At 46.2% G+C, this 17,218-nt stretch overlaps 1 protein-coding gene and 1 pseudogene across 1 annotated transcript; one reads left to right on the top strand and one right to left on the bottom strand.

The window, feature by feature from the left end:
- The first annotated feature begins 4,199 nt into the window (after window positions 1-4,199).
- eif1ad (eukaryotic translation initiation factor 1A domain containing) lies at window positions 4,200-11,783 on the top strand. The gene is made up of 4 exons (XM_056275548.1): window positions 4,200-4,455; window positions 5,484-5,592; window positions 10,844-10,952; window positions 11,070-11,783. The coding sequence occupies exons 1-4, from the start codon at window positions 4,369-4,371 to the stop codon at window positions 11,299-11,301; spliced, it is 537 nt and encodes a 178-aa protein (XP_056131523.1). The 5' UTR covers window positions 4,200-4,368; the 3' UTR covers window positions 11,302-11,783.
- Window positions 11,784-14,021: 2,238 nt separating this feature from the next.
- Window positions 14,022-15,395, bottom strand: LOC130110708 (N-acetyllactosaminide beta-1,3-N-acetylglucosaminyltransferase 2-like; annotated as a pseudogene).
- Between the last annotated feature and the right edge of the window lie 1,823 nt (window positions 15,396-17,218).

Raw genomic sequence — 17,218 nt, 5'->3', positions numbered from 1 at the left:
GTTGAGCCCGTTATTTGGCACTGCCGGAAATACTCAGCACGTAGAGAAAAGCTGAGGAAGGAACTCAAGACGTTTGGGGTGGGAGTATTTAATCTTAAACATGTATTCAGTATTGAAGGGTAGAAATATAAACCATTGTTTGTGTTCTTAAAAGAAATAGGCATAATGAAAAGGATCTAGTGCTATTGTTATTATCATTTATTATTATTATACCCAGGGGGCAAAACCCCATTTTTGGGGGAAAACGCGGGTCGGATGCTGTAAAAGGTTGTTCACCAGAAATCATATCTAGGACCTTCAGGGATCACAACCTGGGTGGACAACCCGAAAAAATAAGTTGCAGGAAAGCTACAGGGAGCGTCCAAAGTTGCCCACCCTGCCTGAACACAACCGTTTGAGGTAGATAGGGTTAAAATTTTAACGAACAGATATCTTCATGAAAATCACAGTGTTGATTACTCACATTGAGACAAACAAAACATGTATTGGAAGTTTTATGAAAAATGTTTTTTTTACCAGAGTAAATGACGCATATATAATTAAGTATGCACTAATTTGCAGTCTTTGCCTTTGTATTTGTCTGAGATGAAGAAACTGCCAGAGACAGCTCCAGAGGCACACGAAGCTTTGATCGCAGGTGCATTTGTAGGGAGGAGAGTAAATGGAAACCACAATGGTGTCTCTCCTGACATGATTCTAGAGCAGACGTATAACGCAGATGCCAAAGAGGCCAGTGGTGTGGATGGTATTACCCTCAACCCTGCCGCCGGGAGGAAGTGGATCTACACAAAACCACTGACTGCAGCCGTTTCTGCAGAGCTCAAATCTATGCTGCACCTCCATACCTCAAGCCCACACCAAGAATCTGGCAAGAGTCGTGTCAACAAGGATGCAGAGATGGTAGTCAAGGTCACAGCAGCAGTAGAGACCAACCCATTCACAACAGCCACATCATCCCTGATCAATATATCTACTGGTGAGTGTGCAGATGCTATAGTCAAGGACAACCTGTTAAGTGTAAAAGAAATTGGTTTGAAGGCACTGTCTGAGTCACTTACCAGTCATCATAAAAAGACAAGTGTTGTTAAGCTTAACACTTTCCACACACAACACATGAAACCAAAGAAGTCTGGGGGGAAAACCTGCACCGCTGGCAAGAGCAATGAAGTTACTGCCCTTCTGCATATGACACAGATCATTGCTAGTGGTGGAGAACTCGACATTGTTGACTTTGTAGGCAACCACGAGTACGGTGACCTTCCCCCATCCCTCTTCAAGGAAGATGGCAGTATGAGAACTGGCACCAAGTCCAGCCTTGTAAAGGTCCTGAAAGAGGAGACCAAAGTAACCATCAATGCTGATCTACCCCAAAACATCCTCAAGACAGCAGTACTTGTAGATGCTATGTCTGCTATGAGACACTGGTCTTTTCACAAAGATGAACGATTTGGAGCAATCGCTGACGGATACAAACACCTGCTGCTGACTGATGTGCCTCGTGGTACTGAAATAATACACTTCTGTTGTGACAGATACAGTGGAAGCAGTATCAAGTCAGCTGAGCAACAACGGAGATATGCTCGATCCAAACCAGCCAAAGTGTATGAAGTCAGTGAGCAGCACACAGCTCCAGATCCACATGCGTTTTTTGCTGTGTCTACTAACAAAGCAAACTTGCTGAGCTTTCTCTGTGAAAGATGGTGTGAGGAGGAGCAACTGGGGAGTGATCTTGGCCCTACTCATCTCTACCTGGGTGGTGGATTCAAGGAAGAGACAAAGAGTGTGGTGCTCTCCACAGGGTCTGTGATGGATGTTCCTGCTCTGGAATCAACACAGCAGGAGGCTGACACTAGGATAATCCTCCACACACTCTACACTGTCCAGAATGAGGGAGTTGAAAGAGTTGTCATACATGCTAATGACACTGATATTATTACAACATGTCTGTACTATGGTGCAACACACTTGAGTGATCTACCAGAGGTGTGGGTTAGAACAGGTCAGAATGCATACCTGCCTATACATGAGATGGTTGTAGCTCTGGGACCTTCACAGTGTCGTGCCATGCCATTCATCCACAGTCTGAGTGGTAGAGACACAACTAGCTACCCATATTTCACTGGGAAGAAGGTATGGTTCAAGAGCAGCATAAGCCGTGACATCCCTGCACTTGAAGACTTTGGTGAAAACCCTAGCGATACCATAACCGATGACCTTCTCAATCAGGCGCGGGACCTCACCATATCAGTGTACACATCCACAGCTGATCAGTTTGAGGGGGCCGATCTGGGCAAATTGAGAGTGTACAAGTTTTTGAACAACAAGTCAACTCTATTAAAGCTTCTACCCCCAACAGAAGATGCATTTATGCTACACCTGAAAAGGGCTGTGCTGGCAACTATCATTAACAAGAATGCACATATCGCCAAGCCAGAAATTCCCCCATGCACTGAATTTGGTTGGTCTCTGGTTGATGGACATGCAGTTCCTGTTCCGGCAACAAAGCCAGCCTGGCCTGTCTCAATGAAAACGACAATCTCATGTGCATGTGTCAAGGGTTGTCAGAAGAACTGTTCATGTGCAAGGAAGGCAGTTCCGTGCTACATCGGGTGCCGTTGCCAAGGACTGGCGAGCAAATGCAGCAGAATACATACTGCTAGAGTTGAGAGCAGTGATAGCAGCTGTGACTCAGAAAGCGAGTGAGAAAACATGGGCACAGTTCTATAAAATATTTCTTTAAAAAGTCCTGCTTTTCAAATTCTGGGCTAACTTTTTGTGTTCAGCATATTGTGTTCAAAGTATAAATTATTTTGTTTGTTTCATGTGTATACTAAAGCATATAGCCATCTCATTGTTGTCCTTTAAGGTCCTAGATATGATTTATTTATTTATTTTAAATAATTTGTTATCGTTTTGGCGCAGATAATTACTTTGTGTTCAGTAAGTATATTGTGTTCAATGTATAAAATAAGAAATAAATCTTACATTATTTACAGTTACAGGAATTTTGTTTGTTTCGTGATTAATTTAAGGTATAGGCCCATCTCATGTTTCTACTGGGAACAAACCAAGGTATAAGATCAGAGCATATTTTGTAATTTCCATAAGCTGTCTCAATGTGTCTTTACTGTGAACTCTTACAGAGATATTCATTCACAAGGAGGATTGTGCAATATGACCCAACCAGCTTAAATGCCTGTTTTCGTATGGGGGGGGGGGCATGTTTGGGCACTCCCTGTAGCATTTTAGCAACTTGTTTTCCAGGTTGTCCACCCAGGTTGTGAACCCTGAAGGTCCTAGATATGATTTCTGCTAGACAACCCTTTACAACATGTCTGTAAAACCATTTCCTCTGGCTATGTGATATTTATGCAAATTAGCACATACTTAATTATATATGCGTCATTTACTCTGGTAAAAAACATTTTTGAAAAAACTTCCCATACATTTTTTGTTTGTCTCAATGTGAGTAATCAACACTGTGATTTTCATGCAGATATCTATTGGTTAAAATTTTAACCCTATCTACCCCTATTGGTTAATGTTCATAGGCCCGGTGGGCAACTTTGCACGCTTCCTGTAGCTTTCCTGCAACTTGTTTTCCGGGTTGTCCACCCAGGTTGTGACCCATGTAGGTCCTAGATATGATTTCTGCTAGACAACTCTTTACAACATGTCTGTAAAACCATTTCCTCCGGATATGTGATATTTATGCAAATTAGCACATACTTAATTATATATGCGTCATTTACTCTGGTAAAAAACATTTTTGAAAAAACTTCCTATACATTTTTTGTTTGTCTCAATGTGAGTAATCAACACTGTGATTTTCATGCAGATATCTATTGGTTAAAATTTTAACCCTATCTACCCCTATTGGTTAATGTTCATAGGCCCGGTGGGCAACTTTGCACGCTTCCTGTAGTTTTCCTGCAACTTGTTTTCCGGGTTGTCCACCCAGGTTGTGACCCATGTAGGTCCTAGATATGATTTCTGGAGAACAACCTTTTACAAAGCAAAAATCAGTTTGCCCCCTGGGTATTATTAGTTTTCTCTCTCCGCCTTTCATCATTTAATACGCTGGCTCACACTCCAGCACAGCAGGTGGCGGTAATGCATTTTAAACGCCAGTTGCCACCCGCCATGAAATACAAGAAGAAGAATCACGTCTTAACCCGGAAGTCCCTCAGTGGCGACTCCTCTTTAACGCCAGCGTTGGGAACTCACACACGCGGGTGAAGACGCCGGAACGCGTCTCCTTGTGTCGGAGACAGCTAGCCCGCTTCTGTCTGTCCAGGTAGCCGCGTAGCTAGAGTCCCGTTCACGCATCCTGAGTCCAGTCCGGCTCGGTCCAGTCCAGCTGCCGCGATGTCACAGGCCACCAAACGCAAACACGTCGTGAAGGAGATGCTGGGGGACTTCGTCACGCCTGCTGAACACCAGCAGATTGTCAAGGTGCGTTGCCTCTGCGTGTCGGTGTGGAGAACTTCAAATCTTTACTGCTGATCCGTACCGGTACTTTACCGGGGAACCACACAGGCTGTATTGTTTATCTGTTGGGTTTACTTTGATTTTTAATTTTGTCATGCCACTACTACTGCTACTACTGCTACTACTGCTACTACTACTACTGCTACTACTACTACTACTACTACTGCTGCTACTGCTACTGCTGCTGCTACTACTGCTGCTGCTGCTGCTACTACTACTACTGCTGCTACTAATACTACTACTACTACTGCTACTACACTACTGCTGCTACTACTACTGCTGCTACTACTACTACTACTACTACTGTTACTACTACTACTGCTACTGCTACTACTTTAAGCTACTGCCGTTAGGGGGCGCCACAGAGGATCATCCGTTTCCATCTCTTCCTGTCCTCTGCATCTTCCTCTGTCACACCAGCCACCTGCATGTCCTCCCTCACCACATCCATAAACCTCCTCTTTGGCCTTCCTCTTCCCTGGCAGCTCCATGTTCAGCATCCTTCTCCCAATATACCCAGCATCTCTCCTCCACACATGTCCAAGCCATCTCAATCTTGCCTCTCTTGCTTTGTCTCCAAACCGTCCAACCTGAACTGTCCCTCTTAATATACTCGTTCCTAATCCTGTCCTTCTTCATCACTCCCAGTGAAAATCTTATCATCTTCATCTCTGCCACCTCCAGCTCCACCTCCTGTCTTTTCATCAGTGCCAGTGTCTCCAAACCATACAACATAGCTGGTCTCACTACCAACTTGTAAACCTTCCCTTTAACTCTTGCTGGTACCCTTCTGTCACAAATCACTCCTGACACCCTTCTCCACCCACTCCACCCTGCCTGCACCCTCTTCTTCACCTCTCTCCTGCACTCCCCGTTACTTTGGACAGTTGACCCCAAGTATTTAAACTAATTCATTTCACAGTATTTTGTCACGCTACATGCCCCTAAAAGCCTGTGTTGTATCTGCTCTGTCTGGTCCTATGCACTTCCAGGTCACAGGTAGCCGTGGCAACAACCTCCATGAAACGGTCACCGCCCAGGGTGAGACCTTCCTCGTAAGCATGCCCACCAAGTTCCGCAAGAACCTCTGGATCAAAAGAGGTAAACCATGGAACGGGAGATATTTTCTTCTAAGCTGAAAAGGTGGTAGAACTAATTGTCAAGCCAAGTCAGTTGTATTTGTGTAGCCCTGTAATACAACTTACAAATCTGCCCTAAGTGTCCTCATGATAAAGGGATGAATGATCATTTCACACAAAAATGAGACTCCTCACACGGCTGCTTTTAGGGCTTCATATATGCCGAGACTCACGTGACCCAGGCGACACACGGGGTACAACGTTTAGACCAATGAGAGCAGAGTAGGAAGACCACTGACCAGCTTTAGAAAATAAACCTGAGAAGCTGGGAGATCTTCAACTACAATGCTGACACCCTCGGTCTAACCCACACCTCCATCACTGTCCTCTACAGCTTTACCCCTTTATATCCCTTATACATGGACACCTCCATCACTGTCCTCTACAGCTATACCCCTTTATATCCCTTATACATGGACACCTCCATCACTGTCCTCTGCATCTACACCCCTTTATAGCCTTTATACATGGACACCTCCATCACTGCCCTGTACAACACCCCTTTACATCCTTTATACATGGACACCACCACCACTGTCCTCTACATCGATACCCCTTTATATTCCTTTATACATGGTCACCTCCATCACTGTCCTGTGCATCTACACCCCTTTATATCTCTTATACATGGTCACCTCCATCACTGTCCTGTACATCTACACCCCTTTATATCCTTTATACATGAACACCTCCATCACTGTCCTCTACAACTACACCCCTTTATATCTTTTATATATGGACACCTCCATTACTGTTCTCTACATCTACACCCCTTTTATCCTTTATATATGAACACCTCCATCACTGTCCTCTACATCTACACCCCTTTATATCCTTTATACATGGACACCTCCATCACTGTCCTCTACATCTACACCCCTTTATATCCTATACATGGACACCTTCATCACTGTCCTCTACATCTACACCCTTTTTTTCTAAATGCGAGTTAGGTGGAGACAGACTAATAACAAGTTATTAATGTAGGTAATATGACGGCTCATAACCCCAATTCTTTGAAATGGTGTGTTGGACCACCACCACTGCTGACGGTCTCATTTTTGTGTTTGACTTCCAGCCGTCTAACATCTCAAAAAACACTGGCTTGTTTGTGGGTATGTGTGATGATACAGATGTGTAGGTAGGTATGTGTGATGATACAGATGTGTTCGTAGGTATAGGTAGGTAGATTATTTTATTATGTATGTGCCTACAATCACACGGCGTGCTCCGGTGTGTGTAGAGGACAGTGTGGGTTTACACAAAACACACAGCAATAGCCAAAGAACTGAGGAAACGGAGACAAAGAAAAGATTAGAAGAACCAAATAGAGGGGTAAGATTTTCTGCAGATTTCCTCTTCTGTTCCTCATGTTTCCCACAGCCTAGAGGTAAGACGTCCCTACACAGTAGAACACAAACAAGTGAGACTCGGTGTTATGTTTAGAAATGTTCATTACTGAAGGTGTAAGCGTGTTTTAAACACGTTGATGCAGAGCACGGATACAACAGCATTGTGTATTCTGTAGTCTCACAAGAAGCAAGTGTTTGTGTGCTGCAGACTGGCACGTCTTTTCCTTTTTTAAACACAAAAAGGTTGCCTCGTAGATGAGGGCGTCTGGAGTGAAGACCTTTTCTTTTGTTTGGTCTTGCAGGCATGACAGTCAGTCTTGTCCTATTTTAATAGACGAGCTGATGGTTCCTCTCTGCAGTATAAACTCATCATGCTGGTTTTAAGCTGTTCAACTTGTAGTCCTCACATGGTGGAGCAGTGGTTAGCACGGTCGCCTCACAGCAAGAAGGTCCTGGGTTTGAGTCCCGGGGCGTCCTCTGTGTGGAGTTTGCATGTTCTCCCCGTGTCTGCGTGGGTTCCCTCCGGGGGCTTCGGTTTCCTCCAGCAGTCCAAAGACGTGTAGGTCAGGTGAATCGGCCGTACTAAACTGTCCCTAGGTGTGTGTGTGTGTGTGTGTCTCGGCCCTGTGATGCACTGGCGGCCTGTCCAAGATGTCTTCCCGCCTGCTGCTCAATGACTGCTGGGATAGGCTCCAGGATCCCTGAGTAAGCGGTTTGGATAACGGCTGGATGGATGAACACATGCCAGTACGGTGGGGAAGGTGGTCTGGATTTGGACTGTGTGTCATGACTGTGGACACCACAACTGTAATTCAAAACTTTGTCTGTGGTCACTGGTGTGTTGCAGAGTAAATGTGGAAATTTTCACTTTGACCACTGCGCTGGTGCATTGTGGGTGGCACAAATGCTGATACCAGTGTTGTGTGTCTACACACCCTGTCTTGGTTTTCAGTGTTTACCCGTGGGTGTATTATAGTAGAACGGGATACCGGATGTAAAAATGGCGCCTGTTCATTCCTATGAGAACGGGGCAGTGTCCGAGTGGTGTCACAGCATTGCTGTCGCTATGGACGCGTCACCGGAAGTCAGACATGCGGAGCACGTTAGACAGTACAGCATGGCTGTGTTTACAACACCAACTCACGTCTATGCTGCCGTATATCCGATAATATTAAATTACGCAAAAAACGAAGAAAATTACAACAAACTGCTTACTTCTAATGTAGTCTAGTGCATCAGATGCCTGACTTCCGTTTGCTGCGAAGCTTCCGCTAGGGAAGGGCTAAAAATAGCACATAGGCCGAAAAAGTTTCTGTCTTCCGGATTACTTCCGGGTACACGGGCCCGAATGAATATGCGCAGTGGCGTTACTCCCGTCATGCCGCTTGGCTATGAGAACGTCTCGTACACCGCCGTGACGTCATGCAGAAAAGGGGAAAAAAAAAAGATTTTTCTGGGCTTTGGAAATTTTCAAAAGAAGATTAAAACCCCATGGCTTGAAAATATACGATACAAAGATTAATGATTGACTATGATTATGGCTGCAGGTGTCCTGGCAACAGTTTTACAGGCGTCTCTATGGGGAAAATGCTTTTCGGGCCGCAGGGGATTTTTTCGCCGCAATACCGCGAGTGACCACTGGGGGGAAATTGGCTGCAAGGCTGAGCGGCGGCGCCGTATCCAGTTGTACTGCACTACGCCCATGGTTTACCCCCAGGGGGGGAAAGGTGATGACGTCCGCGTCTCAGTCATGTGGATGGTAGTGGCCGTTGGCTGAAAAACTACAAAAGCCGTCACGTGTTCGTGTCATGCAGTATTCACAACTGCAGGACACTTGGTTCCAGATGAGCAGTGTCACACTGATACTGCTCATATTTGACACCGCCGCACCGAGTCGTTGAATAACAGTTAGTCAGTGTTTCAAGTTTCAGAGCCAGTCCAATATTTGGTGCAAAGATGTCCGAGTCTGAGGCGATGCGAACCTGCGAAGTTGTGAAACGGCCCGAGTCTTGTGTAGTAGTGATGCAACAGGCTGACTCGTAAAACACTGCTTACTGACACCCAGCTGGCTTGCAGGCGGGTCAGCTTTATCTATAGAAAAGCATTTTTATATCATCAATGTTAATATCCCTCAGCTGTTTTCATTCGAGTGACTGATCCTGACCGGCACAATACGCGTGCTGAGATGTCTTTTCTGTTTTCTGGCTGTTCCGACTACATGTTAAAAAGACCCTCCCCCCCTTTCTTTTTCATGACATATTTGCATAAAATTTTCAATTTCACACTTATTCCACACGTAGTCCTTCTCTCCTTAGACCCCCCCCATTCCCGTACTTCCCAATCTCAGTTTAGTATATTCTACCTAGGGTCTAAAATATGGAATTCTCTGCCTTTATTTATATATATATAAAAATTTGCCTTCACAGCAGTTTAAAAGAGCCCTGAAATCACCTCTCCTAACCCACCAATATTTTCCATGTGGTCTGCCCGTATAGCTGGTCCAACCAATACGTGTGTGTTCTTGGTCTGTTAATGATAGCCTTTGTGTATACTGGCTTGTGTGTGTGTGTGTGTGTGTGTGTGACTGATTCATTGTACTTGTGTAACAGGGGTGTGTGTGGGGTGTTGTTAGGCTGAAGCGTGTCTCCGTCTCTTGCTATGTCTGGAATTATTGATAGATGCGTACATGTTGTACATACCACATTGCTGTAGTGTGCGTCCTGTGGCGTGCTTCCAGGAGACTGTCACTTTTCAAGCCCCCCCAAGGGTTTTTGGGCCGTTCTTCACCTTCTCTTTCCAGTTATATATATATTGTGTCTTTATTTAAATTTTCTTATGGGTAAACAAACAAACAAGCAAGGTTCAGGTCTATAAAAACGAGAACCTCGCACCACAAGAACAGCTTCTTCCCCACCGCAGTGCCCTCAGTCACCTGTAGATACTTATCCTTACACTGCCCCCCCCCCACGCCCTTTGACCCTCTCTCCACACCACGACATGCCCTACTGTATCAGGTGCCCTCTGGACATGGGCACTATGCATAAGCTGGTCTACTCATTCTGTAAAGAACCTGTTTAAAACTTCCCATTTAAAGGGCGTCCGGGTAGCGTAGCGGTCTATTCCGTTGCCTACCAATGCATGGCTCGCCTGTTCGAATCCTCGCGTTACCTCTGGCTTGGTCGGGCATCCCTGCAAACACAATTGGCCTTGTCTGCGGGTGGGAAGCCGGATGTGGGTATGTGTCCTGGTCACTGCACTAGCGCCTCCTCTGGTCAGTCGGGGGCACCTGTTCGGGGGGGAGGGGGAACTGGGGGGCAATAGCGTGATCCCCCCACGTGCTACGTCCCCCCTGGTGAAAGTCCTCACTGTCAGGTGAAAAGAAGCGGCTGGCTACTGGAGGAGCCATGTGGTAGTCTGCAGCCCTCCCCGGATCGGCAGAGGGGGTGGAGCGGCGACCGGGACGGCTCGGAAGAGTGGGGTAGTTGGCTGGATGCAATTGGGGAGAAAAATCCCCCCAAAAATGAAAATTTTGTAAATAGAGTACTTACCATATTCCCAGTGTTTCTACATTATTGCACCTATTTCTTTTTTGACTTGTATTAATATTTTATTCTTGTAACTTTTACTTTACTGTTGCTGTCAGTTTTTCCCTCATGCAGCAACCTACTAAGCCAAGTTCCTTGTGTGTTCTTGCACTACTAGGCAGTAATTGTGATTCTGAGCATCTGTCTTTGGCCTGTTGGCAGTACCGCCGTTGTAGGCCGCTTCACCGTCCAGGCCTCGAAGCCTTTAATGGCGGTTTGTGGCTACGTCTTTTATCATGCTAATTGTATCATGCTAACGTTGCCTGTGCTCTCTCAGGTGACTATGTGATAGTGGACCCCATTGAGGAGGGAGAAAAGGTGAAGGCGGAGATCAGCTTCATCCTTTACAAAGACCACATTCAGCACCTGCAGAAACTGCAGCTCTGGTAAATGGGAAGACGCACACCCGCAAACGTACACAAGGCCTTTCACGGTCGTCATTGTTTTTGTTTGCTGGTGCTAGTGGACGTATAACCCATTTCATCCCCCTCTCCCGTACCCAGGCCGCAGGGCTTTGCAGAGGAGCCGTTGGCGCAGGAGAAGGGAGACAGACGGCAGAGAACAAGGGAAGAGACGGAGGAGAGGGAGGATGGCAGCGAGTCGGAGGACGACGAGAGCGACCTCTTCGTCAACACCAACCGTGCCAACTACCAGTACAGCGAGAGCGAGGAAGACGAGGGAGAGGCTGAGTCGGATGGAGAGGACAAAGAGGGAAGGACGGGGACCAGCTCCTAGTGGGAGGATTCAGGACACGGACAATGTGGTGGGGAGCTCTGATCCGCTTCTTCTGTTGCTGATGGACTTAGTGCTGAAATCAGACACGACTACAGGGGAGTCGAACACTCGGTCTCCCGGTGAGATGATGAGCTTTTTTCTTTTTTTCTTTTCTTTTCTTTAAAATCTTTTTTAAAGCTCTAAAAACATGAAGTCACGGACATCTTGCCCAGCTAGAAACAAAGGAGTGCAGTGAAGCGACTCCTGCTTCTAAGATGCAAGATCTGTTCCAGCAGTGGCCTTGACTCACACCATCAAAAACACATGCATGTTAGGGTTAATACGCCTGTCTGTGCCCCTGAGCAAGGCATGGCAAGACGAACTGGAGTTGGTCCCCGGGCGCTGCACCGGCAGCTGCCCGCTGCTCCTAGCTACACAGCTAGGATGGGCGAAATGCAGAGAGGAATTTCCCTACGGGGCTCATTAAAGGATCTCAAAATCAACATGTCGAGGACAAATTTCTTATTCTAAACACTTTATTTCAGATTTGTACATGTGTACATGCTACAAAAGCTGACCTCCACTGGAAGTGTGAGGATATTGAATACATTTCTGTCACAAGTCAGACATCATGGTTGGGGGGAAAATGAAACATGGGTTCTTTATGGCGTTTGCCCAATAAAAATAATAATAATAAAAATGATAATTTATGATGGGAACTTGAATCATAAGCAAGGTAATACCCAGTTGTTGGATTTCTTAGTATGAAATTATCTTGAAGTTGTGATTCTATCAGAGTCCCAAGTTGTCAGGAAGTAGTAGTCAGTTGTTGGGGAACATCCCCAAGATGAACGTCTACCCAGTATTGCAGGTCTCCTGGAAAGTCCCGGTGGAACTTCTGTCACCATCTCTGTGTGCGGCAGGCTAAAGAAGCCGTTCAACAACTGCTTACTTTTTTTGGATTTGCCCCCCTTTTTCTCCCAATTGTACCCGGCCAATTACCCCACTCTTCTGAGCCGTCCTGGTCGCTACTCCACCCCCTCTGCCGATCCGGGGAGGGCTGCAGACTACCACATGCCTCCTCCCATACATGTGGAGTCACCAGCCACTTCTTTTCACCTGACAGTGAGGAGTTTTACCAGGGGGACGTAGCGCGAGGGAGGATCACACTATTCCCCCCAGTTCCCCTCCCCCCTCAACAGGTGCCCCGACCACCAGAGGCGGTGCTAGTGCAGCGACTAGGACACATGCCCACATCCGGCTTACCACCTGCAGACACAGCCAATTGTGTCTGTAGGGACGCCTGACCAAGCTGGAGGTAACACGGGGATTCGAACCACTGAGCCCCGTGTTGGAAGGCAGCAGAATAGACCGCCACGCTACCTGGACGCCTACTTTGCCCAACTTCTACCTGGCTTTGTATCATATACTCAAGTGTGTAAGTTTGTCCTGTTTAGTAAGCTAGCTGACCTTCCAGACTGGGTAGCCCACTTGGCCTCAAATCAAGTCGTTGAAGTCAGCCTTTGATAAACGCAGATGCTTTTAGTTCCCCCCTCACTTCATCCTCATCCACTATTCTGTGCTGAAAGAGCACAGACATAAGCAGGAAAGTAGGTCTCGATGTAAAATTAAGTGTGTTGAATGTTGATTTTTATTCAGGAAATTTCCAGAAAGGGCACTGGCAAGTTCTTTTTTTGCAAGTGTGCAGGAATAATTAGAAAATGTATAGCAGTAATGAGCGTCATGGTCATGGAAATAACACCATGCGACTCCGTACAAAACGTGTCATTGTTGACTGAATCGGTTTGGCAGCCACGCAGCCTCCGGCATCAAAACAGGTTTTACAGGACCTATGTCACATCACAGTTATAGCAATATAATAATGTCATATACTTGGACCATGACAGAAACATTCCACCCTTCATCATGATGGTGACAATACTTCAACACATTACGTAGTCTACGTTCCCGCTACACTACATAGTGATGACATATAAACGTATATATTTTTTCTTTTTGGTTCAACATAGAAGCCTATAATACTGTTAATGGAGACGTTTTCCACATTTTTTTTTTAAATTTCTGCATGTATAGAACAGAACGACTGCCACAAATATCACCCGGAAGTCCGCTTCCAGTCTTCTAAGAGAATTAAATACGGTTTTTGTGGACACCTTTCAGATGTTAATGTATGCCATGCTTGGCTGCCAGCATGGATGGATGCTTATTTTCATTTGATCCTGTACAACATCCATCCCATCCATTGTCCAAACCGCTTATCCTGCTCTCAGGGTCGCAGGGATGCTGGAGCCTATCCCAGAATGCAACATAATATGAAGGCCTTCCTTTAAGGTTAACGCCTAAATTAGGGGAGGTTTCTCGGGGAGTGTGTTATGTACCTGGCGGGTCTTATCGACGCCCACCTCAGGACTTTGAGTCTGTTAGGCGAAGAAGGGATGGTTTGTACTGTGCACTGGGCTGATTTCACTGGTTCTGGGTCCTACCCAAAACTAAAAGCCAGCAATAGTTAGGATTAAAATACTCGAGTGAACCTGCAACTTGAGTAATGGCGTATGCCACTGGCATGTTGAGGCTCTGTGGGTGCTTTCTCACATTCACTGTTCGCTGCCGCTTAATTGAACTGGAACATTTGCTCCCTCTGTACCACCAAGTGTTGATGAAGGCTAACTGAAGCGATTGTCAAAATGTTAAAGGGCGATCAGTCGCCAGTACGGCAGCTTTTAGAACGGGTCAAGACGAGTTGCTGTTTGGAGCTCCTTTTTCTTCTTGTCTGTGTCCCTCAGAGCTGTATGCCAGCACTGGTTCTTTGTCGCTTTTAGACTTGCCCATAACTTCATAACCTGTGACGGGTTCCTTTTGTGGACCACCAAGATGGTGTGGTAGGCGCATGGCTTCGCCTCTTCCTTGCCGGGGAAGTCAAAGGTCAGGAACGCAGGGTGGTGGGTGGGGTAGGCCTTCAACCTAACCATACACATCCCCACATAAACGTCATCGATGGGGAACAGGTGAACCCTTTTAGAAACGAGGTTCAGACGTCTGGCCAACAGGCCCGAGTACACGACCCCTCCGCCGCCTGCGTATGCTGGATAAAGGCCTTTGTAGAAGCTCTGTGGGACGAAATACTTTGAAACGCTCCAACCATGAAGCTCCTCATGGCCTTATAGCTCCCCGGCCGTCCCAGCTGATCCCGGAGGTAATCTATCATGGCCGGGGTGTTCACAAAGACATCGTCATCGCCCTTGAAGACGAACCGCGTCCCGTTGCACACGCGCGAGAACCAGTCCCAGAAGAGAACGTCTTTCAAGGTGAGGTTGAAGAAGGAGTCCTTGAAGTCCCACTGGAGAATGTCACAGTAATGTTCACTCTCCAGCTGCAGCAACTTGGACATGTTGACCCCCAGCTCCTCGGTCTGTCTGCCCAGCAGGAACACCCTGCGGATGTAGCCGCCTCGGTGGATGTTCCCTCTCAGTCCTTCCACCCACCCCCCCCTTGCTCCACGACTGGCGGATCACCTGCCGGTTCTGAAAGTTCAGCTCCGTTGTCTTGATGGCCAGGAGGAGCAGGGGGGGCCCCGTCTGTCCTTCAGCCCCGGCACCACATGCCGAGTGTGGCCCGATGGTCACAGGGTACTCCCTCTCGTGCATGTGGTTCACAAACTCCTGCAACTGCAGCGGCAGACTGATAAAGTTCTTCATGCTTTTGCTCAAGTCCACAATTACACGGTAGCTCTCAACCAGCGCGGACTCGTAACCTTTGCGAGTCCTTTGGAATCCTGTCTCGAAGTTCTGAGGGCTCAGGATGGGATTGTAAAAGCGGTCGATGGTCAGCTGGATTTGGTTCCAAACAGCACTCCCCTGTGGCCGGATGTCCCAAAAGGTCTCAGGCAGGAGGGCCCAGTTCTCTGACTCGTGGGTTCCTGGAGCGATGAAGTGAGTTGCCCGCTGCCAGCCGTCGGTGTGCAGCACGGCTGCCGAGTTGTTTGTCATGACGTAACACAACGTCAGGGTGACGTAGAGGAAGAGCAGCAACAGGAGAATGCACGGCGTGCACACGCAGATCAGCGCTTTCCAACAGCGGCGGTAGAACCGTGCCATTCAACCTGGAGGGGGGGGGGCATGCCAACACATATGACATCATCAACTCGTGTACATGACAGTAAACCACAGACAAGCTGGAAAGCCAGCGCTTCACCGGGAGAAACGGTGGTTCAGTAAACCACACCTATAGTCCATGGGCCAGAGCCCAAAATTTCCTATTTCGGTACACTCAAGGTGGCAAAACTTACTTATAATTTTTGAAAGGATCCATGTCTGTAGATGATATTTTGGTATGATAACCATTCCTGAGTGGCAGCTGTATCACAGTTATCAGCTCATGAAGTTAACCACCCCCTAAAGTAAATTGCATTTTAGACGCTGGTGCATATCCTGGTTTAGCCTCATGGTCAGGACATTTTTCAATGTTCTATAATATTGTCTTTGGTATCATTTTAAAGGGGACCTTCTTAGCTTTCATTCAAGCCCTGTTGTGGATATTTCTCACAAATATAGAGGTCACTTGAGCTCTTCAACCCGTCAATAACACACATCTTTCTGCAATGTTCGCCTAAACTATATACTTTCTTTTAGCCCTGTGGCATCTAGGAATATCAGGGACACAAAACACAAAAACTGGAATACTCACAGGACTGTAAAGATTCAGGAAATGTATAATATACCCATACTATTTCATTGTGAGAGGTGATTGTGAACCTTAAATTAGAAGGGCATTATTACTAAGAAACTAACTAGACCAAAGCCAGTTAGTCCATGGGTCAGACCAGATATCGATATCACCCAAGGTGACACAACTTCACTGGTGCCATTTTATTTGGTACACTAACAGAAGTAAAATAATACATGATAACCTTTCCAAATGAGCAGCTATTTCATTTTTCTTTCAGGAAACCTGTTTCTGTGCCTCTCACGATTGTGTATTTGCCCAGATTTTTACAAATATAGCATTTCAACACCCCTGGTACTGATTAGCCTAGCTTAAACTCTGGGACAGTTCTTAGTTGGCCAACAACCAAGGATAACCAGTACTGTGTACTTCCATTCATTGTGCTAAGCTAGGCTAACGTGCAGCCAGATAGCTTTCTACTAAACACATATAGAGGAAACTGGTATCTATCTTCTTGTCTCACTCTGGAGAAGATTGTAAGCTAATTTCCCATAATGTTAGCATGTTCTTTTAATGTATATGTTAATATGATTAGTTAAAGTGGCTACGAGGAACTTTCATCTTGTGTTGATTTTACCGGCCTCATGTGGACAAAATACAGCTGTTGCATAGCAACTAGGTAATGTATCTATTTGTGGCTATGTAAGATAAATAATGGTAATATGACGCTGGTGAAGCAAAGTAAACTTTGTTTTAGTAGTGTTCATACACCTAAGTTACATGTATTTGTTTGTATGTGGCAGGTGAAAACTGACTGAATATGGCCACTGGTGAACAAGCACGTTTTTACCCAATACCAAAGCGCCCACGGGTGGAGTGCATTATCCACTGTTCTGATGATACAGATAAGCTGGTTTCACTACAAAGTGTCGACTCATGGAGAACTCTGCTCAGGGCAGCTCAGATACGAAATCATGCACCAGTTTTGAAACTGGCAAAAGACATTCCTGAGGGACAGATTCCAGCAATCTACTACCACAGAAAGTGTCGCAGTATCTTCACTATGAAGCAAATTCTTGATGGCCTCCTTGCAAAAGAAAAGAAAAGTTGTGTCTCTGCTGAAGAGAAACAATCTAAGAGAGTAGCTCGACATGCTCCAAGTACATCTAGGACTTATGATGCAGAGTGCATATTTTGTCAGAAAAACAGCAAGTATTCCAAGAGACAGAATACGAGAGAAGTACTGGTGCAGTGT

The sequence above is a fragment of the Lampris incognitus genome, chromosome 1, assembly GCF_029633865.1.
Source record: "Lampris incognitus isolate fLamInc1 chromosome 1, fLamInc1.hap2, whole genome shotgun sequence".
NCBI lineage: Eukaryota > Metazoa > Chordata > Actinopteri > Lampriformes > Lampridae > Lampris > Lampris incognitus.
The sequence above is the reverse complement of the archived record's forward strand: the minus strand, read 5'-3'. Positions and strand labels throughout refer to the sequence as shown.